Below are 27,723 nucleotides of genomic sequence, written 5' to 3'. Positions count from 1 at the left end.
AAGACCAAATTCATAAATACTAAAATGTGTAGCATGTTCTACATGTAGCTGTCAGCAGTAAAAGCGAGATGGAACTCTGGGGAGCTGTACTTGTGTTTGGGTAACAATATTTTTCCAGAGTATAAGATTTGTACTTCATACACCTCATGAGTGTAGCATCGCTTTTGAAAAAAAAATAGTTATTGATATTCGAATACTGGACAGATTAAATATGGGAGTTACTGAGAGTATATACTTGGAACCTCAGTGATTTTTAGTCTTTTTTTTTTTTTTTTTTAAACTACAACTATGTTTAAAGGGCTTTACTTTTTTGTGTGGGGCTTCAGTTTGCTCCCCTTCTTAACTTTTGTGTTTGTTACCAGGTGAGATAACACTAGTGATAGTCACTGTCTACACAGTGTATAGTCTAAGAAATATAATTTTTCTAACCTTTTTAATAGTTTCAAACCCCCATCATTCTTGCTGCCAACTGCAGATCATTAATTTCTGTAATTATATTTATAACAACTGTATAGAATTGTGCTTGATACTTCAAACATTGTCATACTTACATTTCTTTTAACTTATAGTAAGTAATTCTATGAATCACAAAACTGTATTTGCTTTTTTCTACTTTAAATATTGTGTATGAGAACAGAGAAGCCAGTATGCATTGAGCAATAGCCCACATATATTCAACCTTCAACGTTAGAACCTGTTTTATAAAGGAAGGATGGAGCATTGAGGTTATTTCCTATGCTTCTTGAAAAGTGAACGGTAACTTTGTTTAACTTCTACCTGTAGGTGTATGTACACCAGAAGGGATCTTAGGTTAACATTTTCTGTAAAGGATGTTATCTTTAGCTGCAGAGTAAACTTGCTAGTACATCAGTGTCTGCATCTGGTACTAGATGAGTTCCCGGTGTGGTGAAATTACAGATGTCAAACAATTGGTGTGCATGGTTTTACCTCCTGTATCACTATCTTTTATTTATAAACAGGCACTTTAGAAATTTCCCCTGATTGACATTCTTGTAACTTACTTAGGGTTTAAGCTTCCTATTTTTTCTTCCTTAACATTTTTCCTTTTTTTCCTTTCTAGGCCTTCCTTATGCTTTTAGCTTCACTACTCATTACTCTTTCCTCCCTGGCATCCCATCATCTTATTTCAGCTGCTTCTTCCTTCTCCTCCTTTGCTGGTAATTCATTTTTGGCTTTCAGATTTTGTTTTTAGAGTATAGCCCTCTTGCGTAAGTTTAAATACAATTTATTTATTTTAAAATTTTTATCATTTCTAAATTCAATTTAAATAGCTGATCAAATAAAGAAAATACTCAGTTTCAGTGAAAAAGAGAAACAATTTTAAAAGAAACAGTTTAAGAAATGAATTTCAAAGGAAAAAAGATGGCATTTCTACCTTTCCTGTTCCTTTTTGATGTAAAGGGATAACCTCAAAAATGTAATTTAAAAATATTTTTCTACATGTCTTTTATATTAGGAATATCAGGTCCTGGCTTCCTGTTTCTATTGGAAAACTTTTTAAGATCCTCAGAAGGATCTGATTGGTGATATCACCGGAAGCTGAGTAATCTGCTGATCTTTCACCCGTAGGTGAAGGGGAATCTTATTCAGGCTATCTTCTAAGGCTGGCCTAAATAACCAGGTCCTGCAAAAATCTTACAAGCAAAAATGGAGCTCAGGTCCTGAGGTTCCTATTATTAGTCATGTAAAAGACAAGCAGAATTGTTAAAATAAAACTTTGAGATTGTCTGTATACATCATAAAGAAAGCATTGAAGAGTGTGAGCAATTTATTTATTTTTGCTTTGCAGTTCCACCATTAATAAGAGAGTTTGTCATGTTGGCTAGAATATGTTGAATGACTTTTTTTGTGGTGTCCTGATATGTTATCCTGCAAGAGTGGTAGCAAGCACTCTTATTTGAGGGACCTTAATTATGGAAACTGTTCCCTGCAATGGTGTTCCAGAACCTAGGTTTGGCAAGCTTCAGTGAGGCTTTTAATCAGTGGCATTTTACTACTGACTGCATACCATCAGGTTTCCGTGGCTAGTTTTTTTTTTTTTTTTTTTTTTTAATTTTCTGTTGGATTGACTGATATTTCTACTGTTCCTTTTTAATTATTGTGAGACATCTATAGGCCATGGCAATGGGGACTGTGTGTATGCACTTCCATTCACTAAATGGACTTCTCGTTCTGACTCTAATTCCAATATGTTTCCTGTAATACCAGTTATTAAAAGCTGCAGAGTTCTTCTAGTGAAATTTATTACAAACTTTTGTATGAAAAGTATACTGTATAAACATGGCCCTATCAAAGTCATGGTTCATTTTCATAAATTTCACAGTCAATGCATTTTAAAAATCTTGAATTTCAGAGTTTCAGATATTTAAATTTTAAATTTCACAGGGTTATAACAAAGCATGAATATGTATTTTAAAAACGGCAAAATATAAACATGTAAAGCCTTTAAGTAAGTGTTTCCCAAACTGGGGGTCCTGACACAAAAGAGGGTCGGAAGGCTATTGCGGGGCAACGCGGCATTGCCACCCTTACTTTTGTGCTGCCTTCAGAGCTGGGTAGCTGGAGAGCGTCTTCATCTGGCCGGACACCCAGCTCTGAAGGCAGCTCTGCCACCAGCACAGAGGTAAGGGTGGCATGGTATGGTATTGCCATTCTTACTTCTGCCCTGCTGCTGGGTGGCCAGCTCTGAAGGCAGCGCAAAAGTAGGGGTGGCTATACTGCAATCCCCCACATTAGTCTTGCCAACCCCGTTTTCAGTCAGGATCCCCAGTTTGAGAAACACTGCTTATAGCATAGTGTAAAAGTACACAAAAGACCAGATTTTATACATAGTCCATGTCACATTTTTCATGGACATGAATTTGGTAAAGCCCTATGTATAAAATAGATCTTTGTGATAAATACCAGTAAACCCCAACATTGCAACATAACTGTCTGAATGTTCTCTTGTAAAACACCATTTTTGGTGCAAGACAGTCGCTAGCATAGTTGAGTGACTGGATGGGGTGCAGGTTACAAGGAGCCACCTCCCTAGCCCATGCATCCTGTATAAGCACCAGGGACAAATACAGTCTTGCTCCCTTTGAGCCTGATTCAGTGTCCACTGAAGTCAGCAGGAGTCTTTTCATTGACTTCAATGGGCATAGGAGTAGGCCCTCTGTGCTGATTGCGGGCACACATAGCCGCAAATGGAGAAAGGCTGAGCAGGGAGAAAGCAGGGTCCTGGTTTGGTGTGGAGTTACTCTGCTTTTTACTCAGAACAATATCTAAATACTGTGATCTGCCTTCTGCGTATTTCACTCTAAAATAAGCCATGTTAACCAAAGCAAAGGTCAGGGCTGTTCAAATTGCATAGTACCCCTAATTTTATATGAGCTACTTCATTCAAGTTGGAGTGAGAGAATATTTTGCTTAGATTAAAATAAAATTATAGCTCAATGATCCAACACCACCATGTACCCTTACATATCCCTTATTGAAAGGCACTTATTGTTAGTTTACAGAAAAACACTTTTTTGTTCTTTAGTTTGAAAAGAAATTAAGCAGTTAGGTGATGTGGAATTACTGAATGCTCCCTGTATTTTGTTTATGATGCAAATGTTTGTTTTAAATATTAAAATTTGAAAAAAATTGCATAAATCACCATAGCAAATACATGTAGTACATAAAACAGTACCTCACACAAATCAATGTATCAGCATCCATTTCAGTCTGTATTATTCTGTAAAATAGTACAACAATTCTTGTGTAATCTGCATTACACAAAATATATTACAACCTCTTATAGGAAACAAGGTGGATGAGGCAATATCTTTTACTGGACCAACTTCTGTTGGTAGGAAAGGCACACTTTTAAGCTGGGTCTGGGAAATATAGTCAGAGTGTCCCAGCTAAATACAAGGTGTAATAGCTTGTTTAAGATAAGTAGTTAACACCTGTTTCAAGGGACCATTCAAGGTGAAGTGGCCTGTTAACACCTCTCCAGTCTTTTGGGAAACTGGGAGTGGTTTAGTGGGTTACAGATTGGATTTATGGTTTATTACAACAATGTCTCTATTCACTGGCCAGTATGAATGAGCTTGCATATACATACCAGATGTGTTCATCATAAGATCCTTTAATGCTCTCTCAGGTATGGCTGGGGTTTGTTTAAATAAGGTACATTTCACACACAGTGCCACATAGTGGCTGAACAGTATAATACAGAAGAGCGTTCTGTTACATTTCCCCTTTTAAGTTCTACATTTCTACCATATACAATATTTACACTATCAGGCTATTTTTGAAGTTCAATATGTATCAGTCTGTTGCATGTCTCTCAGTCATACTGGTTTTTAATTACATGACCCAAACATCTAAGAACTTGGTCATCTGGCTGTCCATTAGTTGCAATGACTGGCTCTGGTTGATTTGGAATCCTTGAGTCGTCGTCATCTTTTTCTGTTCTCTATTCTCTTCATGGGCCACCTTGAAGAAGAATTTCTGGACAGATGCACCATGCAACCAATGATATATCTGAGATACATGATGATTGTCATCTTCTGGACAGATGATCTAGACTCCCTCATAGATGTCCACCACAACTTCAACCATTCCCACCCATCGATTATACTTTTTCTAAAGTACTCCCACATTAGCATCAAATTCCTAGACACCATGATGACCTTCAGCACTGGAACCCTACAGACAACTATATAGAAGAAACCCACGGATGGCTACACCTACCCTCACAGATCCAGAAAATACCCCAAACACACCAAGCAATCTTATCTACAGCCAGGCACTCAGATACTGCAGAATATGCTCCGAGGAAAGTCCAGGATACAAACATCAATGCACTTAAAACTGCCTTCACCAAACGAAGTCGATCGCATCATGGAATGGGTCCCCAAATACTGGAGAGAACCTGCTTCAATATAGAAATAAAACCCCCTCCAACCACACACCCCTAGTTGTCACTTATTACCCCACAGTGATGATACACCATATGGATTCCAAACAGTTATACCCCATACTTGATGGGGTCCACATCCTAAAAGAAATCTTTCCTGAACTCCTTCTGGCCTTCAAATAACCCCTCCAAACTCTCCAAGCTCAGCATCAGGAGCAAGCTCCCCACAGATCAGGAAACACCAACTCAACCCTACCAGAACAACAGATGTAAAACCTGTAGACATATCTCCACTGCTACAATGACCAGCATCTCCCACAAAACACCTTTCAAGATCCATGAGTCCTTCCCCATCTATCACAACATGTGACATACCTCATCCAGTTCACTGAATGCCCCAATAACCACTATGGGGGTGAAACAAGACTGTCACTATGCACTCAAATGAACTCACACAGAAAAATGATAAAAGACAAGAACATCATATCAACTGTGGGTGAACACTTTTCACAAAGCAATCGCTCTATTGCTGACCTCTCAGGCCTTACCCTCAAAGGAAACCTGCACAACACTTTCCAAAGATGAGCCTGGGAGCATAAATTCATAACTTTTGCTAGACACTAAAACTCATGGACTGAGTAAAGTCACTGGATTTATGGCTTATTACAACAATCTATAACCCACTAAAGCCCCCAGCTTCCCTCCTACCCCATGACTGGAGAGGTGTTAATGAGTCAGTTCACCTTGAATGGTCCCTTGAAATATATGTTAACTATTGATGTAAACAGTGTGTTCCACCTTGTATTTAGCTGTGACACTGAGTACATTTCTCAGATCTAAAGAAGAGCTCTGTGGAATCTCAAAAGCTTGTCTCTCTCACCAAGAGAAGATAGTCCAATAAAAGATATTGACTCATTCACCTTGTTTCTCTGATATCCTGGGACCAACACAGGTACAACAGCACTGCATACAGCCTCTTAGAGTCTTTTTGTAGACCTTTGAGGGTCTTGTGTCAGTGAGGAGACTGGGATTGGGCCCTAACTGTTCATCTTCTGTAGTTATACTATAATATTAAAAAGCCTTTCAGTTTATAAATACTGTACTGTAAACGTTTAAAGACTAAAATCAAGGGCGGGAAATGTGAATCTGGATTACTTTCTTCCATTCCAACCTCATTTTTAATGTTGCATCCAACATTGTTAAATCCTTTTCAGATGTATATCAGTTGTTTCTTTTAATGAAAAAGGATTTTTCATATTTAATATTAATATATTTTTGCATCAGTGGTGGGAGTGATACACCTGCACATTGCAAGATTATGAAATAAAATTTGAATGTAGCATAATTTACTGGACAGTGCAGAATTTTCCTTCAAGAATTGGTTCCTAGGCTCTTCCTGATCTTTTTTCTCAATGTAGAAAATTTTCTAATCAGTTTTCATTAATATTTAATATTTTCTTTTTAAAAGATACTATAAAATGTACAGCAGTGTTGTCAAGCTTTTTATAGGTTAGTTTTCTTTATTTAGGTCTTAATCTAGAACCCATTGTGGTCAATCCAGTGACTCCCATTGACTTTAATGGGGTTTATTTTGGGCCTTCTATGGTTTTGGAATAATCTAGTTGCCTACAATTTGTGAGTAGTGAAAGTACACTTTCATAAGAAAAGGATCAAGTTGAGACAATTTTAAATGTATTTTCTGTACATTTTTAAATGGGGATAATGAATTCATGCTTAGAGACTTACAGCGCAAGAAGTTCTTAAAATACAACTTAATAAATACTTTGAGTTGCAGTAGTGTTGCAGAAAGTAGTTGTATGTATTTAATGTATCAACAGCTGTAAAAAGTACATTTGTGTCTGAAACTAGTGTATATAATATTGTCACAAGCAATACCTTTAACTTCACATCTGAGATAAATTAGCAAAAAAAAAATTGTTTTGTTTTCTTTTCAGTTTTAGTTTATACATTAAGCAGGAATCAGGGCTCAATCCTGCAAGAGGCTGAGAACTCTCAATACCCACTTGCTGAGGCTCTGACCCAGCTAAACACTTAATCACATGCTTAAATGCTTTACTGACCAGGCCTAAGTGAGTTTCTCCTTTGCTGAAAAGACCTGTATAAATACCAACAAAGAGCATAAAAACTCTAACGGGGAAAAAAAAAACCTAAGGATCTTTTTTTAAAAATTCAGGACAATACTACTTAAACTGGGCACTATGGGCAAATCTACACTAGAAGCGCTACATTGGTGCAATTGCACCCCTGTAGTGCATCTGGCGAAGATGTTCTATGCCAACGGGAGAGAGCTCTCCCATCCGCATAATAAATCCACCGCCGCGAGAGGCATAGCACTGTCCACACCAGCACTTAGATCGGTGTAACTTACATCAATTGGGAGGTGGTTTATTCACATCCCTGACCGACGAAAGTTATACCGAAGTACGTGGTAGTATAGACCTGGCCTATCAGAAGAATTTTATTAGAAGAACTGAAGGACAGTGATATTTTTAAAATTGACGTTAAGTTGTAAAAAGAAAAAAAATATGAAAAATCATGTGTATGTTTTGGTCTTCAGAATAACAAGAACTTTAACAGATCAAGATGGTCCAAGTTGGAGAGAGAAGCTACCACCAATTCCAGTTGTCCCCGTTTCTGCTCAATTACACAAATGGGATGGAGGAAGCCTTACTTCAGAGACTAAGCGAAAGAAGATTGCAGACCTCAATGGAGATAGACAATCAGAGATTAACAGTATGTATAGCATATGCAAATATGTAGAGGTAGAAAAATGGAAATATAGTTTAACAAAAGTTAAACATACCATTGCTTTTCAGAATATTATCTGAAGAAGCAATATACTTAAATAATATTAACAGCAAACTTTCTGAAAGGAAAAGTTGGATAATGGTCGAGATTGGATTTAATAACCTGTATAGATCCATAATGTTATGCTTCTTTATCACCCCATGGATGAGTTTTCAATGTGCATTTCTTCGAATATATATATATAATGTTGGTAAGAATATTGATCAGCAATATGTTGATACCGACTGGAACTGTCGAGTGGGTCTTTCCTATTTACTTAACCTTAATTACATCATTTATTTTGAAAGTAGAGTCATGCTCTACATCATGATAGAATGTTGCTGTGACTACTGCATAGCCTCTCTCCACCAATAATGTTACCTCTTAGCTCAAGGATGATTTAGTTGGGGTTGGCCCTGCTTTGAGCAGGGGGTTGGACTAGATGACCTCCTGAGGTCTCTTTCAACCCTAATCTTCTATGATTCTATGATAAGTATACAAAGTTGGTGAACCTGTAAGAATGGCAAATGTATGTTTTTAAAGCATGCTGTCTTTAGGGAACTCAGGGCTTGTCTGCACAGCCCCGTAGTTCAGACTACAGGGGTGTGAATTGTGGTGGGTGCCAAGCGATGCGCTGTGTGGATGCTGTAGGTGGAAACTAAAAGGTACCTAGTTCCTATTAGCACAGCCCTCTTCAAATGGGATAATGTTAATGTGAACTAGGTACTTTTCAGTTTGCACTAGCAACATCCACGCAGGACATTTATACAGTGCATTCTTCAGTTCACATCCCCCATAGTCTGAACTACATGGCCATGTAGACATAGTCTCAGTTACAGGAAATATTTTTTTCTCTCCTAATCTCTATGGCATTAGATGATCTAACCATAATTCATTACTGGAAAAAGGCATGTCCTCAATCAACCTCCATTCCTGAGGTACTAAAGAATTAATAATGTTACTGCTGTCTGAAAGATAATCTAAAGAATTACTCTTCACCTTTTGTATACCAACTGGGAAACAAACAAACACACCACACATTTATAGTTATAACAGATCTATGTACAAGATGAATTAACTGAGCAAAAAATAAATGAAGGGGTGGAGGCAGATATGTTGGTAATATTAGGTAAGATTGAAAATTGATATTAGTATTATTTGTTTGTTGAATACCAACAATGTGCATTAGAATTCTGCCTGAGAGAAGGAAACTTGACTCAAAGAATAAGACCAGGCAGTAGTAATTTACAGTAATTTGGATTTTATAGGGAAAGGATAGTATTGCATACTCAACCACAGTATGACTATGGAAAATCGCTTTCCATGTAGGGGACTGTAGCAAAGCGAGACTCACCGGCACAGCGCCTCCTGCTGGTTATCCTGGGAATTAGCTCTCCAGTGTACAGAGCTCCTCCTTCTGTCCGGTGTTTCGCCTGCCTCAGGCCCCTGTGACCCTCCCAGACCCTGGTGTCCTTTACCTTGGGGTTCTGCCCCAGCAGTACCCCACCATGCTCTGGGTCTCCCCTCCCAGGGAAACCCCCAACCCTCTCACCCACCTTGCCTCAGTGGCTACTGCCAGTCACCATCTAGCCCCCGTTCACTGGGGCAGACTGCAGCCTGTCATGACCACTCATCATTGGCAAGGAGGTTGGACCAGCTATCTCTGCCTATCTCTGGGCTGCTGCCTCTGCAACCCCAGGACCTGTTTTGGCCCTTTAAGCAAGGCCCGCAGCCTGGAGATTTACCAGGCTGTAGCTCCCCAGCTCCTCCTGCCTTTCCCCAGCCCTGCTCCGTTCTCTGTAGCCTGAGCTCCCAGGCAGCCAGGTCCTTCTCCCTCTGAGGCTGGAAAGAGATTGACTCAGCTCCTGGCTCACAGCCCTTTTATAGGGCCAGCTGTGGCTGCCTTCCCAATCAGCCTACCCTATTGACTCCCCGGGGCAGCCCTTTCCCAGGGCCGTCTTAACCCCGTCAGGGCCGGATCGGGGTGACTGCCCCACTACACCCCCCCCCCCCCCCCCAAATCCCACGCCTGGGAGCAGGGGGATCCTCAAGCCTGTGCGACCCGAAGATGTCCCGCCAGTCGCACTCACCGCTCCTCATTATCCTTCAGTTTTAGGGCCAGATCTTCTTTTTCCCAGTGGGCTTTTTGTAGCTCCGCCTCCACCATCCAGCGGGCCTGCTCTGCAGCCTCCAGCCATGCACGCAGGCCAGAATCCCCCGGGCCCTCTTCCTTCAGGGTCTGGGTTCCTACTGCAACCTGCTCCACAACAACCTGGGTCCCGGCCTCTTGCTGGGCCCACTCTATCCCAGTCTCTTTGTCCGCCATCCCCCGTGGGTGGCTCTCAGGCAGGTCTACTGCCTTCTCTGCAGCAGCTACCTGGCCAGTCCTTGACCCCTTTGGGTCCTCAGGCCCCTCCACCTGAGTTCGCCCTCTTCCAAGGGGGCAGTTCCTCTTTATGTGGCTCTGTTTGTGGCAGCCAAAGCAGGCTTTCTGCCCTTTGCTGCCCTGGGCCCCAGCTTCTGCCATTGGTCTTTCTCTGGGACAGCCGTCCCTGGGCTGCCCTGGGTCAGACTCCTTGAGGCAGGGCACTCCCTCCAAAGATGCCCCCACCACCCACTGGCCCAACACCTTTGTCACCTCCTGACTTCCTTTACCAGGTGACCTCTTGTAGGGGCCTGTCAGTTCTCCCATTCTGGGTCAGGCTTCCTGCCCCCATCCCAGTAGGGACAATCCACCCTTACATGTCCACGCCACCCACAGGCGTAACAAGCCCCATGCTCTGCCCCGGGCCTCTTGGCCCCAGCACTGGGCTTTTCCCACCAGTCTCAGCGGTCTTTTTGGAACTCCCTCTGCAGGAGTTTCACCAGGGCCCGCTGCTCCTCTGCCAGCTGCCCTAGTTGTGCCTGCAAAGCCCACTGTACCCTCCCACTGTCTCTCCTGGTTTTCCCCGAGCTCTTGCACAAGTCTCTCAAGCCTCTCAGGCTGCCCCTTTCCTCAGAGGACCAAACCCTGGTTTAATACAAACAAGAGGAAGTACTTCTTCACACAACTCACTATTAGCCTGTGGAACTCATTGTCATGGGATGTTGTGATGGCCAAAAGTGTAACTGAGTTAAAAAAAGAAGTAGGTAAGTTCATGGAGGATACGTCCATCAGTGGCTATTACTCAAGATGGTCAGGGATGTAACCCCAGACTCGGGTGACCCTAAACCTCTGACTGCCAGAAGCAGAGATGAAAAGACAGGTGGATCTCCAAAATTGCCCTGCTCTGTACGCGCTGACTGCAGCTCTGGTACTGGCCACTTTTGGAGACAGGCTACTGGGTTAGATGGACTATTAGACTGACCCATTATGGCAGTTCTTATGTTCAGTTAGATACATTGCTTAATAAATGTTTAATTTTTTAGCCTCAAAAGGTGCTTTTGGTAAGTATTGATGGTATACCTTTTTGTAAACTCAGGAATGGAACATGCTGTTTGTTTTAATTCTAATTCAGTTTTAATTAAATTATACTTTAATTTAGTATAAACTTTTCTAGTTGTAAGAATTAAAATGTTGGCTATATAACCCTGTAATAACCTTCCCATGAGGAAGAGTTTGCAGGTAATCATGGAGAGAAGTAGTCAGATTTGTAGTGATAAGGTCCAACCTGTTCTGAAAATTAATCAAATTAGTTATAATTGTCTAAATCAAAAGATAATGCAATTCGTGGTGGTCTGGTATAAGATTAAGTCAATTGAATCTATTGTATGGATTTGACCTTGTTTGCATTCTTCTTCAAGTGATTGCAGATGTCCATTCACTTCATGTGTGTGTGCGTCCAGTGGACAGTTGTCAGAGATTTTTCCCTTAGCAGTACCCATTGTGGTGGCACATGCGCCCTCTGCTGCCTCACACCACCACACAAAGGTACAAAGGGCAGATCCACCTCCAACCCCCCTTGTTCCGTTTTACTGGCTGTGGTGGTTAATTGCAATATCATATTCCAACATCTTTCCCTCATATTTGTATACAGTTGGTATTCGTTTTAGTGTTTGTTGGTTATAGAAATAGGTTTTCTTTTAAAATGTTTTTAAACACTTCAGTTCCCACTGCCAGGGCATACCTCAGTCACCAGCATCAAGCCCTGACATTCCTGAAAAAAACTGATGCCAGTGAGTGACCCACACTCCAGTTGCCTGAAGTGTCTCGAGGAGACTCACATCAGGGATTGGTGTCAAATTTGCTGGGATTTTAATTCAAAAACCAAGGAAGACAGGGAGGTCAGGCTTAAGTTTCGTTTGATGGAGGCGGCCCTGCATCCACCTTTGGAGCCTTCCTGCTCGGAGTGGGTATGAGCACATCTGCATCCATCAGAAATGCTCCCCCAGTTTTGACTGAGCTTTGGGTCTGATTTCCGTCCCCATTACTGAGGAAGAGGCACCAGAAGACGCTGAGCCCTTAGATGCTATCTGGGAGATTGAGATACTGAGCACTGAATCCAGCATATGGACAAGGACAGCAGAGTTTGCTCGAGGCCAAAGCACCCTCCAAAGCAGTCTTTTGTCAACTCTGATGCCAGCACCAGTGCCGTTGAGACCAACCCTGAAGAGGCTGCATCTAATTCAACAGTACAGAAGACTGTCTTGGTACTGTGTACTCCGGAGGCTTATGTGGCAGCACAAGATCTGCTGAGTTTCTCTGTGCAGGCTTTGCTGGCAGTCCAAGAGTCTTCTCGCCCAGTACTGGCACCTGCGATACCTTTATTGTCGTCGTCCCAGCATATGATACCGTGAGTGCCTCCATTTCCCTGCATGCCTCTTCATGTGGTACCATCCAGAGGGAAGCCAGCCATTATCTCACGAGAACCGCCATCTCCAGGCTTCCCACATGGAACCTCAGCACTGATAGGAACAGCCCTTCCTTGGTTGGAGGAGGTGGCTTCATCTGTGGATTCTGAGGTTGGTTCCTATATGTCATACCTGCACCACAAACATCACTGTTCCCCTTCTACTGCCTATCATTGTTGGCACCACAAACATCACTGTTCCCCTTCTACTGCCTATCATTGTTGGTATCCCTTGGAGGCTCTGTCTTGACCATCAAGCAGAGACCCATGCCTAGGCAGAGATTGGGCTCTGTGACCTTACCAATGGCCATTATGAATCCTGTGAGGGTTTCTCCCTGCCTCCATGTTGTCGCCACACCCTCCCTGCTCTGCTTCTTTGAGTAGGCACCAAGATTTACCACACCAGGTCCCATGGGAGACCATTCCTGATACCAGGCTTGGTACTGAGCGGGAGAAAATTGGTCTAGTGGATCTCCCTTTAGAGGAATTGGTAGAGGCTCCACCACAGTTGGTTTTGTCTTCTTCCTCTTCATGGCATGATGAGGCAGTGGTGTTGGAATGTGCCTCATTGTCCCCTGAGGATTATAGGGTTCATCAGGACCTGTTAACCGGGTGGCTTCCACTCTACATATCCAGCTGGGAGAGGTTGGAGAAAGGTTTGAGTGGCTGGTTGACATCTTAGCTTCTGTGGAACCATCTAGAGTGGCACTCCCAAATAATGAAACTATCTTGGAGCCCACTAACATGCTGTGGCAGACTCAAACTTTCCTTCCCTCCCTCCCTTCCTCCCCCCTCGGAAAAAAGGGCTGAGTGTAGATATTATATCCCCTCACAGGGATATGAACATTTTTGCACCCACCCCCTTCCAGGGTTGTTGTTGAGCTCAGCTGCCAATGAGAGAGAATGCCAGGGTCAACAGGCATCAACCCCGAAAGGAAAGGATGCAAACCAGGTGGATCTCATTGAAGAAAACTTTGTTCAACAGCAGGTCTGCAGCCCAGGATTGGTAACTAGCAGTCTTTGCTGGGACACTGACACTGACATCTGGGACAATATATTAAAATTTAAAGTCAAATTGCCAGAGGATGTGAGGCAGGAATTTCTCACCATGGTGAATAAGGGTAAATTCGTGACCAGAATCTCCCTTCTGGTCGGTTTGGATGGTGCTGGCTCTGTGGTTAGAGCCATGGCATTGTCCATTATAATATATGCAGATGCCCATGAATCCAGTCATTGGATCTTCCTTAAGAGGTCTTCACAGATGATATAGGATCTGCCCTTTGAATTGTCATCGCTCTTCTCTAAACAGGCAAATGACAAACTGCATAGCCTAAAAGACTTCAGGGTGACAATCAATCTTTGGGCATTTATACACTTGCACTAAGGAGGAAGCTGTTTTGTCCTCAGTAGGTTCACTGTTATCCTTCTTTCACACCTCATCACAAAGACCTGGTCAGGAAAAAGGGCACATGTTATAGAAGACCGCTCTCTCCTTCTGCAATATATGCTTGTTCATCTAGACTACCTGGAAGTTCTAAGCAAATATTTTGATGCGTTTTGTCGAGGTCAGCCTACTAGTTTCTGAATTGCCAACCTCTCCTACTTCACGGTTTGCCATCTGGTTATCTCACTACCTTAAGTGCTTGCTGCAACATCACTACAGACCAGTCGGTCTTAGGCACAGTAGAATTCGGATACACTCTTCAGTTTCTTTCTATCTCTGCTTCCACCTTCCTTCCCCATCCCTTTTAAGAGACCACTCTCATGAGGAGAGAAGAAGCAACCTCTTCTCCAGTTGGGAGCCATAAAGACAATTCTTCAGTTATACAGAGCAAAGGGATTTTATTCCTCTGACCCATTATTTCTTGATCCTGAAAGGGAGGTCTCAGACCCATACTAGACCTATGACAGCTCAACAAACATCTGAAGAAAATAAAGTTTTGCATGGTTACACTGGCTTGCATTATCCCCATCCTGGAGACTAGTATGCTGTTCTTGAATTAAAAGATGCATATTTCTATGTGGCAGTGCATCAAAGCCACAGGAAATCCTCAGGTTTTTGGTAAATTGGTGCCACTGCCAGTTTACAGTACTGCTGTTTGGCCTGTCTGCAACTCCATGGGAGTTCACAAAGTGCATAGCAGTGGTGGTAGCATTCCTGAGGAAGTCAGAAGTTCACAGATTTCCCTACCTAGGCGACTAGTTGGTGACAGGCCAGTCCAAGGCATAGGTACTGTCTGGCGTGTCTGTCAACCACTCCAACTCCACTAGAGTTGCTCATCAACACAAGAAGTTAATCCTGTCACCTCTATAAATTCTTTCTTTTGTACGAGTGGTCTTGGACTCTGCCAAAGCCAAGGCCTTCCTTCCCCAGATAAGATTCCAGATGATGCTGACCATTGTGTTAGACCTGAAGGCCCATCCTACCATGACAGTACAGACTTGCCTCAGATTTCTGGGGCATAGAGATTCATGGATTTACAAAGCTTGGCTTGCCAGCATCTGTCTCCGGAAGCTGCAAGGGTGGCTGTTATCTGTATACTCTCTGATTCGTCATCCCCTAGACATGGTGGTTCAGGTGCCCATTCAAATCTTGGCCTCTCTATATTGGTGGACAGACGCTTCAAATGAGTGTGTGGGGTTCTGTTTGCTCCTTCTCAACCAGATTTGACCCTGGGGGCTCAGCTGTGGTTCCTGCAGACTCAAGATTTATGGTCTGCTCAGGATTTAACTGTACATATAAATGTCAGAGAATTGAGGTCTGTCCAGCTAGCTTGTGAAGCCTGCCTTCCCCATATCAAGGGAAGAAATCATACTCTCAGACAATACAGAAGCCATGTTCTATGTGAACAGGCTAGGAGGGACTCATTTGACTCTGCTAGGCCAGGAGGCAATGTGGCTGTGGGATTCTTGTATTTCCAACTCACTCCATCTCAAGGCCTCTCACCTTCTGGGTGTTCAAAACAATCTTGTAGGCTGATTAACCAGATCTTTCACCAGTAACCACAAATGGTGTCTCTGCACAGACAAGGCCAGATTCATTTTCAAATTGGGGGAGACTCCCCATACAGACCTGTTCACAACAATAGTCAACAGAAAGTTTCATCACTTTTGCCCTTGAGCAGGTCACAGTCTAAGGTCTCAGATGGATGCTTCCCTGTTGCCCTGGACAGACAAGCTCCTTCACTCCTTTCCTCCGGTTCCAATTCTGTCTAGAGTGTTGATGAAAATCAAGCAGGACCGCGCTTGAGTCATACTCCTAGTTCCAGTGTGGCCTTGGCAACATTGCTTTTCCACTTTACTGACCATGTCTCCCAGAGCTCCATTGCCACTACCACTGGATACCGACTCGAACTCTCAGGATCCTGGTTGCCCCCTCCACCTGACTGCCTGGATGCTCTGAGCTAACTCCTAAGGAGGAGGTTTGTTCAAAGGTGGTTCAGGATATACTTTTAAAAAGTAGAAAGCCTTCTACTGGGTTTACTTACCTGGAAAAGTGGAAAAGATTCTCCATTTGGTCATACCAGAAAGGCATTTCCCTGGTCCGGACTCCAATCCGTCATGTGCTGGACTGTTTTTGTTATATCTGTAACAACATGGTCTTGCCATTAGTTCCATCAAGGTCCACCTAGCAGCTATCTTGGCTTTCCACCCGCCAGTTGATAATCACTCATTTTTCTCCAGTCCTATGACAGAAAAAAATTAAAAATTCTGTGTACAATATTTTAAAATTCTGCAAATTTCATTTGTCAAAATAACACTATATAATCATGCCAGTTTCAATTATTTGGGTAATTTATTTCAAAATACCTGTCAGCAGCTGTGTGTGTAACAATACAGACAACAAAAAAATTCCCCCAGGAGTAGAGAATTAAAGAAACCCCTATGACACCACAGTTCCTGTTTGTTCTTCCCATCTCCCCCTCAGAGCCCAGCTGGGGGGCCAGACACCTGGACTCCCTCCCCCAAGAGCCCAGTAACAGGGCCCCCTGGCCCAGACACTCTCACCCCTCTCTCCCCCATAGCCCAGGGATCCAGAGTGAGAAATAGCCTGATGCTGGGTCCCGGGCTTGTATGGAGTTTCCTGCACATGCCTCCTTCTTTAAGGGTGTGTGGGGAACTGCAGCTGCCAGGAACCCTCCAGCTCCTCCTCCCCCTCCCCCGGCAGTGTCTGTTTGCAAGCTGGGGAGCTGGACTCTGCTGGGTCCAGTGGCCCCTAGTGGTGGCCCACAGCTCTGCATTGCCAGTTCTGCAGGGAAAAAGGAATTTCTTCGTAGAACATTAATTCTGCGCAAATTCTGCATTGCACAGTGGCACAGATTTCACCCAGGAGTAATATCTGCAAAGGGGCTGGTTGGTCATCAGCGCATGCCTTTGCTTCACATTATGTCATCTCTTAGCAATCAAGAGATGATGCCAGATTTGGATGTGTAGTCCTCCAATCATTATTCGGGGAGACTCCAATCCCCCAGCTTCAGATTGAACTACTTGAAAGTCACCTGAAGTTGAAAGGATATGTGCAATCACTTGAAGAGGAAAAATGATTACTAGCTTGTTGTTAGCAATAACTGTTTTTCTTCGAGATGTGTTGCATATATCCATTCCACAACCTACCTTCCTTCCGCTCTCTATTGGAGTCTTTTGGTAAAAAACAACACAGGGAAGTTGGGGGCAACTCTGCCCATTTTTTTTTGGTATGGTGATGTGAGGCAGGTGAGGGTGCTTGTGCCGCCCCAAAGAGTACCGCTGAGGGGAAAATCTCGGACAACTGTGCACTGGGTGGGCACGCACCTGAAGTGGAATGGACATGGGCAATGCATCTTGAAGAACAACAGTTATAGAACAGGTTCGTAACATACATACATTTATTTGTTTACTGACTTACTTACTTACAAAGGGATTAAATTAAGTCTGTGTAATCACTTCCCCTGGTGAAGGGTAACCGAGAAGGTGATAGTCTTCTCTTAGGATATGTCTATACAGCAAAAACTGCATGGGCAAATCTGTCTGAGGTTACACACACACTAGCTGGCTCAAGTAGGCTAATCCCTGAACGCAGGGCTACTGGACAGTACTTCTTTCAGATATAAAATCTATGGTCACCTGGCACTCTTAGCAACAGTTGGAGGAATTAGTCCTGGTGTCCTGGCCACATTCTGACTCAGGCTATTTACATGCTGCCTGTCTAATTCCCCTCTGATTTCAACTGGGTAAGCTCTTCTTTATTTTCCCCTAAGTACATTATTGTGTAGTGTTTCTAGTGCAGAATGGCTGCCATGTTTTACCCCTAGACCTTATTCAGTTTCATTATTGGCTAAAATGATCCTGTGTATACAGTCTGTTAAGCATGTGGGTCTCTTTATACTGAATCTAAGAAATTATAGATGTTTAAGCCTAGCAGGATTTTTAATAGCAGTAAATTTAGGTTTTCATTGTTGCACACTAAGGGCTATGATGTTATTGTTAATTATTATTTGTAGGGACTGGTGCCCCACTGCGTTGTGCATTTTACAAGCACATTGTAAGAAAGAGGTCTTGCCCAGAAAATCTTGCAGTCTGATTCAGGACAAGATGCAACAAGAGGATGAGACAGAAAGGAGGAAATGTGGGAGGGAGGACAAGTGTAACCACGGTGGATTGATTAAAATTAAAGTCATTTAAATCATTGATTTTAATCATGATTTAAATCAATTTTAATTGTGTTTTGCATTTGTACTTTATAGTTATTTTCCTAAAGGAAAGTTGATTCTCTTTGGTTGGTAAACGTTAAAACGTGTTGATTTGCAACTAAATATAGCCTTTATGCTAAATTTGGTGCTTCTTTTTGCTAACTAGGGAGATATACTACATCTATATACACTTATTTAAGACATGTAGTTTAATTTACATTTATTCAGATTCTTAATTTTTGGATTTTTTATTATGTTAAGAAACACATCATTCAACATTTTCTATTTACTATATGATTAATTTTTTACTTGTGATTACTACTGCTGTGAAAAGCTGGTTTAGCACTTCAATAAACTCAGGTTCCAGATGCTGAGCCAGTGACTTTCACAAGTTTAGTGGTTTGACTTTCTTTAAAACTTGGCACTTTGGCTCTGCCCTCTCTCCCAATGTATAGCAGCACATTTGGAGAGCATACACTGTGCCAAATTTATACATGGTACAATTTGTTTCATCATTGGAGCAGTGGGGAGATGAGGAGAGAGATTGTGACTCAAGGAATCAAAATCGTGACCCTCAAGCTACTCCTGGGGCAGTGTATTGTTGCTTAATCTGGGTGGATTATTAATCTACCCTTAATGAATTGATGGTTTTTTAAATAACATTTTAGTTCTTTTGTTACCAAGGTGAAAAAACTGAAGAGAATTTCAGGACCCTTAAGAATGAAGGAAATGAATTTGTAAAGAAGGGTAAATATAAAGAAGCTCTAATGAAATACAACGAGTGCATGAAATTAAATTCCAAGGAATGTGCTATCTATACTAACAGGTAAAGAGCTGAAATCTCTGCCGCACTTTGTAATATACTAAATAAGAATATATGATGATGATTTTCTTTTGTGCCTGCAGATATTAATTTTGTGCCAGCTGAGTCACCTTTTTATATAAACAGAGAATTCGATTTTTCCCATGATTGAGTTGTGGTTCAAATAACTATTGTTTTTATTTTAAACCTTATCTATCCTTCTTCAAGTGGTTCTGCATATTCCCACGCCTGGGTACTGCGCTGTCTTGTGGTAGAACCTTCTTCTAGCAGTGTCAGCTACAGCACTCTCAGTTCTCCAACTGGTTTTTGAATGTTATAATTCTTGATGTCTGATTTGTGTCCATTTATTCTTTTGCGTAGAGACTGTCCGGTTTGGCCAATGTCAAATCAGACACAAATCAGACGTCAAGAATTATAACATTCAAAAACCAGTCGGAGAACACTTCAACCTTCCTGCACACTCAATTACAGACCTAAAAGTCGCAATTCTCCAACAAAAAAACTTCAAAAATAGACTCCAACGAGAAACTGCAGAACTGGAATTAATTTGCAAATTGGACACCATTAAATTAGGCTTGAATAAAGACTGTGAGTGGATGGGTCATTACACAAAGTAAAAACTATTTCCCCATGCTAATTTTCCCCCTACTGTTACTCACATCTTCTTGTCAACTATTTGAAATGGGCCATCCTGATTATCACTACAAAAGTTTTTTTCTCCTGCTGATAATAGCCCACTTTAATTGATTAGTCTCGTTAGAGTTGGTATGACAACACCCATTTTTTCATGTTCTCTGTGTGTATATATATCTTCCTACTGTATTTTCCACTGCATGCATCCGATGAAGTGGGTTGTAGCCCACGAAAGCTTATGCCCAAATAAATTCGTTAGTCTCTAGGTGCCACAAGTACTCCTCGTTCCTTTTGCTCATACAGACTAACCCGGCTACTTCTCTGAAACCTGAGATTCAAGAGGTACACTTCTTGCCTAACTGTCTTCCTGGCATGTGATGAGAGGAGTGGGGTCTCAAGTGCCTAAGAAGAGGACATTCACCTTCTGGATGTTTGATTTCTCAGACTTTCACTCCCAGAGCTTGCAAGCTTTGCAGTTCTTCCGTCTCAAGATAACTCTCCTGGCTAGACCCTTTGGATCCAGTCAGTCCTCAGATCTTGGGTCTAAGAGGCCAGTCTTAGCTCCTGGGCTTCCAGTGGTTCTCAGCGACTGAACGGTTCCAACAGGCTGCAACCCCTGTCAGGGCCAGATCATGTTCCTTCAGCTCCCTCAATCAAGCCCCCAAAGCTATGCATTTCCAAATTGAGAGCCATGCGGTCAGATCTAAATAACCCTGTTCTGGGAGAGAAGTTGAGAGACAGTTTTGCCACCCTCACTGGTGCCAACCCTCATGCTTGCAGATACTGACCCTGGCTGAACTTCTGAGGCTGCAGGACCAGCGTCAGTTCCAACTTCCACTTCCAGATCCAGGAAGATGGAATGAATTGGTGACAGAATTGGGGCCAACAGCTCCTTCAGTTCCATCTGTCCTGGCACTGAAGAAAAAGCAGCATAGGGACATGACTGTCTGGTAGCAATGCCAGTTCCCATGCCTCAGAACTTTTGGATCTGTCAGATTCTGACAAGACCTCTACAGTTACGAAGCAAAGACCCATTCCATCCCCAGCTTCAATAGCAAGGGAGATGGATTTGTGTATAATGTTGGATCTGATGTTGTCCACTTCTTCGGATACATTGTTGGCCCTAAGTCAGTTGCAGCTACATCCTTGGTCCCAGGGAGCTCTTTCACCTTGGCAGCCCAAGTTCACCTTCTAGCTCTGGCATATTCATTGGTTCCAAATATGAAATATAAGGTTTCTAAAAGGAGGCATGTTTTCCCGGTTCCAAGATCATAGTCCTCGTCTCCTGTTAGGAAGAATTGGTCAGAAGGTGCCTCTGGTTCTTCCCTGGAACACCTTATGCTTCTTCCTCCTATGGCCCTACAGGATCCCCACAAAGAGATGGATCTTCATATTTCCCTGTGGAGCCGCTGTTATCCCTGTTGCATTCTACCTCTGATCCAGACCTGGATCTTTACCAAGAGGAAATTAGAGGAAGAATGCAGACACCTGTGGCTCGATTTGTATCACCCTCTGATCTGCAACCCCAAAACCAGTTGCAGGGGAGATTGGCAGTCCTGGGGGCCACTTCAGGAATTTTTCAGTTACCCTCCACATGGAGGAGAGGAAATGTTTCTTCTGAAAAGGATATGGCAGTCCTGAGATCCTCGGATCTGGCTCCTCCGGATCTGTCAACATTACAGATGGTTGTGCCAGAAATGCTTTCTGAGGAGGTAGCTTTCCCTGTGAGCAGGAGCATTTGGAAATGGAGATATCCCATCTCCTAGAACTGGAAGGGACCTTGAAAGGTCATCAAGTCCAGCCCCCTGCCTTCACTAACAGGACCAAGTACTGATTTTGCCCCAGATCCCTACGTGGTCCCCTCAAGGATTGAACTCACAACCCTGGGTTTAGTAGGCCAATGCGCAAACCACTGAGCTATCCCTCCCCCCTTATAATTATATTAGGACGGTGGATTATGTTTATCCAGATGAACATGTTGGAGTGGCTACTTGCCTTCTGAGGATGCTGTACAGTTCCACAATTTGGTGGATCGTGTAGTGTCCTTTTAAAATCTTCCTGCAGTGCCTGTGGAAGAGACTTTTCACCCAGTGTTTGATATGCTTGGTGCCACTTTGAAGAGTAGGATATCCCTACCTATTTTGGATGGTTAGAAACAGCAATGTAGCAGCATTAATTTTTAAAGAATTGCTTAAACCTGTTGTAATCCCATCAACTCTCACAAATTAAGGAGGATTTGACTGGGTCAGTACTTGGATGTGAGACCTCTAAGTAATACCTAGCTGAAAAGTGCTGCCAAAAGTAGTGGTAGTGATTTACTAAGTGGCACTCTTTTTTCCTTAGCCACTATTGAACTAATACCCCATTACAGTATTAGGGTGTATTATGCTGACATAGGCCTTGATACTGCAAACATTTACCCATGTGTTTAATTTAACTGTGAAAGTCTCATTGAGTTTTGTCTGAGAAAAGATTGCAGAAATTGGCCATGTGGAAATATTATAAATCCAGTGCTGTAATAACTTGTACTATAAATATTTTTGAAGAACTCCAAAGTTTAAAAACATTAATTGATGCTGAATTCTAACAAGCAACATAGTTAAACCTTTGAGAGTCAGAAACTGTTGGCACTGCAATAGGTTACAATTCCCTTAAACCAAACTGTTATTTTATTGTATTCTCTTAGGGCTCTCTGTTACTTAAAATTGTATCAATATGAAGAGGCTAAACAGGATTGTGATCATGTTCTTCAGATAGAAGACTCTAATGTCAAAGCTTTTTATAGAAGAGCTCTAGCATACAAAGGACTACAGGTAAGAAAAAAGAACAAGGTAGGTATTCCTAAACATTTTTAAATTTGCAGCTATCTCGTTCAAATGCACTCACATAGTTACAGTGGATATGTAAATACAAGAGAGGTGTGGAATGTTGGTTATTTATTAATGTTGGTAAAGCACTTGGCAAAATTAAAGCACTGTACAGATATTTTGGGGCCATAAGAAATATTTGAATAATGATTTAATGTAATTGATTCATGCATGCAGAAATGTCAGGGAGCAACTCAGAGTTTTGGTTAACTGGAATTGAGTTAAATAAGATTCTACTGTTTTTAAATTTTTCTCTGATTCTTGTACAATTTCCTTCCCCTGCTGAGGTCTCCCCAATGTAATGTATCAGAGGGGTAGCCGTGTTAGTCTGGATCTGTAAAAAGCGACAAAGAAGCGTATGCTCCAATACATCTGTTAGTCTATAAGGTGCCAGAGGACTCTTTGTCCCAATCTAATGTTGAGCATTGCTGAGCATGCAGGTAAGGAATCGCTTGAAACCAAGTAATGCAGCAGACTGAATGTATACTTTTTTTTCTTCAGTTGCGTCCATACTCTACTATGAGTTCCAAATGTAGGCTTTAGTAAGCATGATGACAAAATCAGATTCCTTTACTTACTGAAAAAAATCTGCAAAACTACAGCATCAAAAAAAAAAAAACCAACAACAACAACAACAAAGGAAAATGTCACCTCTCTGCAAAACCAGTGGGAAGACAAAGTATTGCTTTGTGTTAAATGTTTTCCTTAGCTCTATTAAGTAACCTGTAATTGATCAGCTGCAATTGACCTCTTTGTGTCATTGTAGTCCATAGAAAATAATATAGGTAACAGTGAAACCTGAGAGTGATTTAACCAGCCAAACAGGTAGTCAGAGATCAGCGATGTATTTATTCGTCCTAAAATAATATAGGAAGAAATACAAGAAGCTAAGAAACTTGCCCCTGTTTTTTGTGTACTCTAGAAAAATGTTTGCAATTTTATTGAAGACGTAAGCAGAAATACACTTTACATAGTGTATTTTTTGTGTGTGTATATATGACAGGTCTCACAACACAGGTGGACCTAGCACATATACATTTCCTAAAATCATCTGTCACAGTGTCCAGAATGGGTCACAGCTGTCCAGTCAGACAGTGAGAAAACAGGGCAGACATACCCAGATTGGAAATGCACATAAAAGCAGCGTCATTTAATAATGCATTCACTAACGGGGGTGGATTTTCTGAACAAATTTATTCACAAATTGGATATTTACAGAGATCATTTGTAAATATTTAGCTGCATAACAATAATTTAAAAGAACAGATAACCCATTCTTAGCTTTTTTTTTTCTTTAGTAATATTATACACGTTTAAATCTAAATTTAGATTTATTCTGCTCATTTGTTGTCAGTATCCCAGCATTTTTCTGAATAATTGTGAATAGAAGTACAGCAGTTAGCTAATTCTCCTACTGTGGCATCTGGAATTGTTTTATGAAAACAACTTACTTCTCCTCTTTGCCTTCCAGAATTACCAAGCCAGTGTTGATGATCTCAGCAAAGTACTTATAATAGATCCAAATGTGGCTGAAGCAAAGAGGGAACTACAAGAGATCACCCAGTTGCTTAACCTTAAAAATGATGTTGGAGCCAGTAGCCAGCAAAAGCAAAGGAAGAAAATCAAAATACAAGAGGTATTTCCCTGCTTTTGCAAAGCAGGCAGTATTGAAGTAACACGCTTAAGATTAAAATAGGGCTTTTCTTCTGTAATGTTGACAGATATTTTGAGCTAATACTTCTTACATATAGTGTGTTTATTCATGTGCTTGCTAGTTTATTCATGTGCTGGCATGTTTTTAACGTCTTTAATGTTGTGTGTATTTGGTGCCAATCAGACTCTTATAATTAAGTCTGCAATGCTTCGGGGTACATCCAAAATTCCAGCAGAAATAAACTGACTGTAATGCCTAAACAAGAAATATTCAGATGTTAAAGTTGAGGATATGTTCTTTAAAAAAAAAAAAAACACTGTTCAAAATATGTCATATCTGATAATGCAACATTTCAGGTCTCTTTCAAATGTTGTTTTTGGGGAACCAGCAAGGGGCTGTGCTGTCCAGGAGTCTCCTGTGGCTATGTGTGCTGTCAGAGGCTATACCTTCAGTTAGGCTTGGCAGTTTGGTGGAAGAATGGAGTACTGAATATGCATTGGAGAAGTAGAGTGTGGGTGAAAAATCTACAAAATCATGAGAGAATGCTGTTTTCCCCTTGATTTTTTTTAATACAATAACTAAGTGATGTAATATTACTAGGTTAAAACAACTGCACTGAGTTGCTGTTGCCCAGATAATACTGAGTCACTGTTGTTAAATACTGAATCATTTCTGTGACTAAACGTTTGTGGTCCTGTAAGAATGGGTGTCTTTCTTCCTTGTTTTATTACAAGAAATATTGCTACTGATCTATATAGTGTGAGACTAGAATTTGGGTCTCTCCGCTTAAAACTGTTGTATAACTTCTATTAAAACTGGAACTGCAGATGGTAATATAAACCATTAGGGAGGGACCCATTTGTGCAAGTTGTCTCATGCAGGAATTCCATCAAAGTCAAAGGGATTTGGGGAACTTCATGTAACTGGCATAATCTAGAAGTTGGCTTTTTCATTTGAACTAAAATGTACTACATATGAGATCAAGAAACCCCCCAATAGTAAGAAGTAGAGAACATAATCAGATATTGAAGAGAGAAAAGAATAGCAGACTAGGCACAAAGACATTATAACATACCCTAAAACTTTCTCGAAAAGTTTTTTTTATAAATTCAAGAGACGCTGACCCAAGAATTTTCATTGTGTTAACCCAATTTCATGACTCTTCATGTTTTGAAAGACAGCCTATTTTTGTAGATATTTACTATGACTAACATACAGTATGACTATTCTTAATCTATAATTCATATAGATAGTATGTATATTTGAAATTATGATGATATTGGTCCTATGTTTAGTTTTCTGCCAAAAACTTTCAGCTCTCTCCTTAAGAAGAGGGTGCAAAATACTGAAGACAAGTGTAAAATATGCATTGCTAACTAAGAAAAACAACCTTTTAACCTGCACGAATATTAGGATACCATTTCTGTAAAGGGCGAAGTGGGACATAGAAAGGAGAACAGCCATCATGTTCCAAAAAGTCTTCCCACAAGATGGGGAAAGTGGTATAATCTAATTTAGTGGTATCAGTGCTGGACATACTGTCATCTGGTTTATGAAACTTGAGATATTATATATGTCAAAATTAAAATGATTTGTTGTTTTCCCGTGAAGGTGAATGAGGGTAATGAAGAGGAGAGACAGACCAGTACCTCAGAGGATGCTGTGCTTAATTACCAAGTTGCCAAAGGAGGAGCTGAAAACAGTCTGCCATTGAAAATCTCTGAAAAACTGCTTATTTCAGAACCATCCAATGCCTATGAGTTTGGTCAGATTATAAATGCGGTGAATGTCAAGAAGGATGAAGCTGCCTGTGCAGATCTTTTAACCATTATTGATCCAAAAAACTTGCCAATGCTGCTAAGTAACAAACTAGAAGGGGATACCATTCTGATCTTTATGCAGGCACTGGAATGTCATCTACTTGGGAAAGACCCTGGCCTTGTGTATCAGCACCTTCTTTATCTGAGTAAAGTTGAGAGGTTTAAGGTAAGAGCATATGATATGTTCAGTGCAGTTTCTCTCTGTGAAAATGTCAAACTCAAAATGTAAAAAACTCAATACAATATAAAGCTTATTAAATTTAGCACGTAACAGAAAAATAGAAGACTTATACCTACATGCACTAACTATTCAAAATATTTTTTTTCAGGCAGTGCTGACACTTCTTAGCAAGAATGAAAAAGAGCAGGTTCAGCAGTTGTTTGATTCTCTTTCAAAAAAGCAAAATCACCAATTTTCTTTAGAAGACCTGGAGAGCCTTAAAAGGGTTTATGAACTTTAAACAGAATTTTTAACATTTGCATGTATATAGTTGATGTTGGTAGGCTGGGTGTATGAACTATGCAGACTTGCATGGGATAAAGTCAGTCTTTAACCTGGATTGTTCAAGATGCTGTATATATATATTTTTTTTTTTTACAATATGTGCACATTTAAAATCTGCTGCTCTTTTATCTTGTAACTGTATAAATTTTTAACCTATAGCATACTAATGCACATCTTTGTATTTAATAACATAGGTCATATTATTTGATGATATATTGATCAAATTAGAATATATATATATTGCACTCCAGCAGGGTCAATGTGGGGCAGTTAATGTGCAACATGCTAGTGTGCACTAGAATTCACACCCCTCTAGTGCGGACTAACACATCGTATAGACAAGCCCTGTGTTTACAAAAAATACTTTGTGTTAATTTTTTTCTGATGTTAAATAACTGCTTAATGTCATCATTCTTGGAATGTACAAAAATAATATTTTTATACTGTTTGTGCAATACAGGTTAACAGGTGAATCAAAATAGACTAGTTTGTGATGGAACTCTTTGAAGCAATATAATTGTTAAATTGTGAAGTTTTTGAAATGGAAAAGAGGAGAGTATTTTATTGTTATACATGTGGAAATTTTTTGTGGCAGGATTGCTGATGCTTTTGTACTGTTTTTGAAAGCGGTACTTATTGGTAGTAACAAATTTTCATTGATAGACCCTCTCTTGTATGCTATTATTGAAATACTATGTGCTATCTTAATGTTTTATTCTGTTGTAATTAATTTATCCTAAGAAAAAGTGGCTGCAATTAGAAATAAAGATATTTGATTATTCTGAAACTCATATAAAAATATTTAAAACACTAGCTACTCTTCTTGTCAGTCATGCTTGAGAAGACAGACCCAAAAATAGTAGTTTCACAAACTCAATTTAAATTAACAGTTCTGCTTTATTTTGAGTTGTGCTATACCAACATTTTTCATATTTGAAAGCAGAGGAAGCTCTCTTTTTCAAAAAAAAGTGTTGTTTCCCCTTATACTCAGTTTCTTTGTTTAACTTGAGCACACTCCATCCCCAGTGTACATTAAACCTGTAGGTGCTTTATGAAAATGAGAGAGATTGGGAATGTTATTTTCATATAAATTTGCTTCGGGCATATATTAGTACAAAATAAATTTTTCTCTAAAGGTATAGAGAAGCAGCAGCACCAGAGCCAACAAACAGAGTTGTAAACAGGGGAGTTCAAGTGGGAGTT

At 40.9% G+C, this 27,723-nt stretch overlaps 1 protein-coding gene across 1 annotated transcript in view; it reads left to right on the top strand.

The window, feature by feature from the left end:
- SPAG1 (sperm associated antigen 1) overlaps positions 1-27,307 on the top strand; it is a 71,402-nt gene extending 44,095 nt beyond the window's left edge. The window contains exons 14-19 of the mRNA XM_054018707.1: positions 7,491-7,666; positions 18,903-19,044; positions 22,361-22,487; positions 24,013-24,177; positions 25,807-26,181; positions 26,345-27,307. Coding sequence (XP_053874682.1) covers positions 7,491-7,666; positions 18,903-19,044; positions 22,361-22,487; positions 24,013-24,177; positions 25,807-26,181; positions 26,345-26,476 — 1,117 coding nt within the window. The 3' untranslated portion in view covers positions 26,477-27,307. The remainder of the gene's footprint in view (positions 1-7,490; positions 7,667-18,902; positions 19,045-22,360; positions 22,488-24,012; positions 24,178-25,806; positions 26,182-26,344) is intronic.
- The last annotated feature ends 416 nt before the right edge of the window (positions 27,308-27,723 follow it).

Source organism: Malaclemys terrapin, chromosome 2 (genome assembly GCF_027887155.1).
Source record: "Malaclemys terrapin pileata isolate rMalTer1 chromosome 2, rMalTer1.hap1, whole genome shotgun sequence".
NCBI classification, from domain to species: domain Eukaryota; kingdom Metazoa; phylum Chordata; order Testudines; family Emydidae; genus Malaclemys; species Malaclemys terrapin.
Note: the sequence above shows the minus strand (reverse complement) of the source record. Positions and strands in the feature narration are given on the sequence as shown.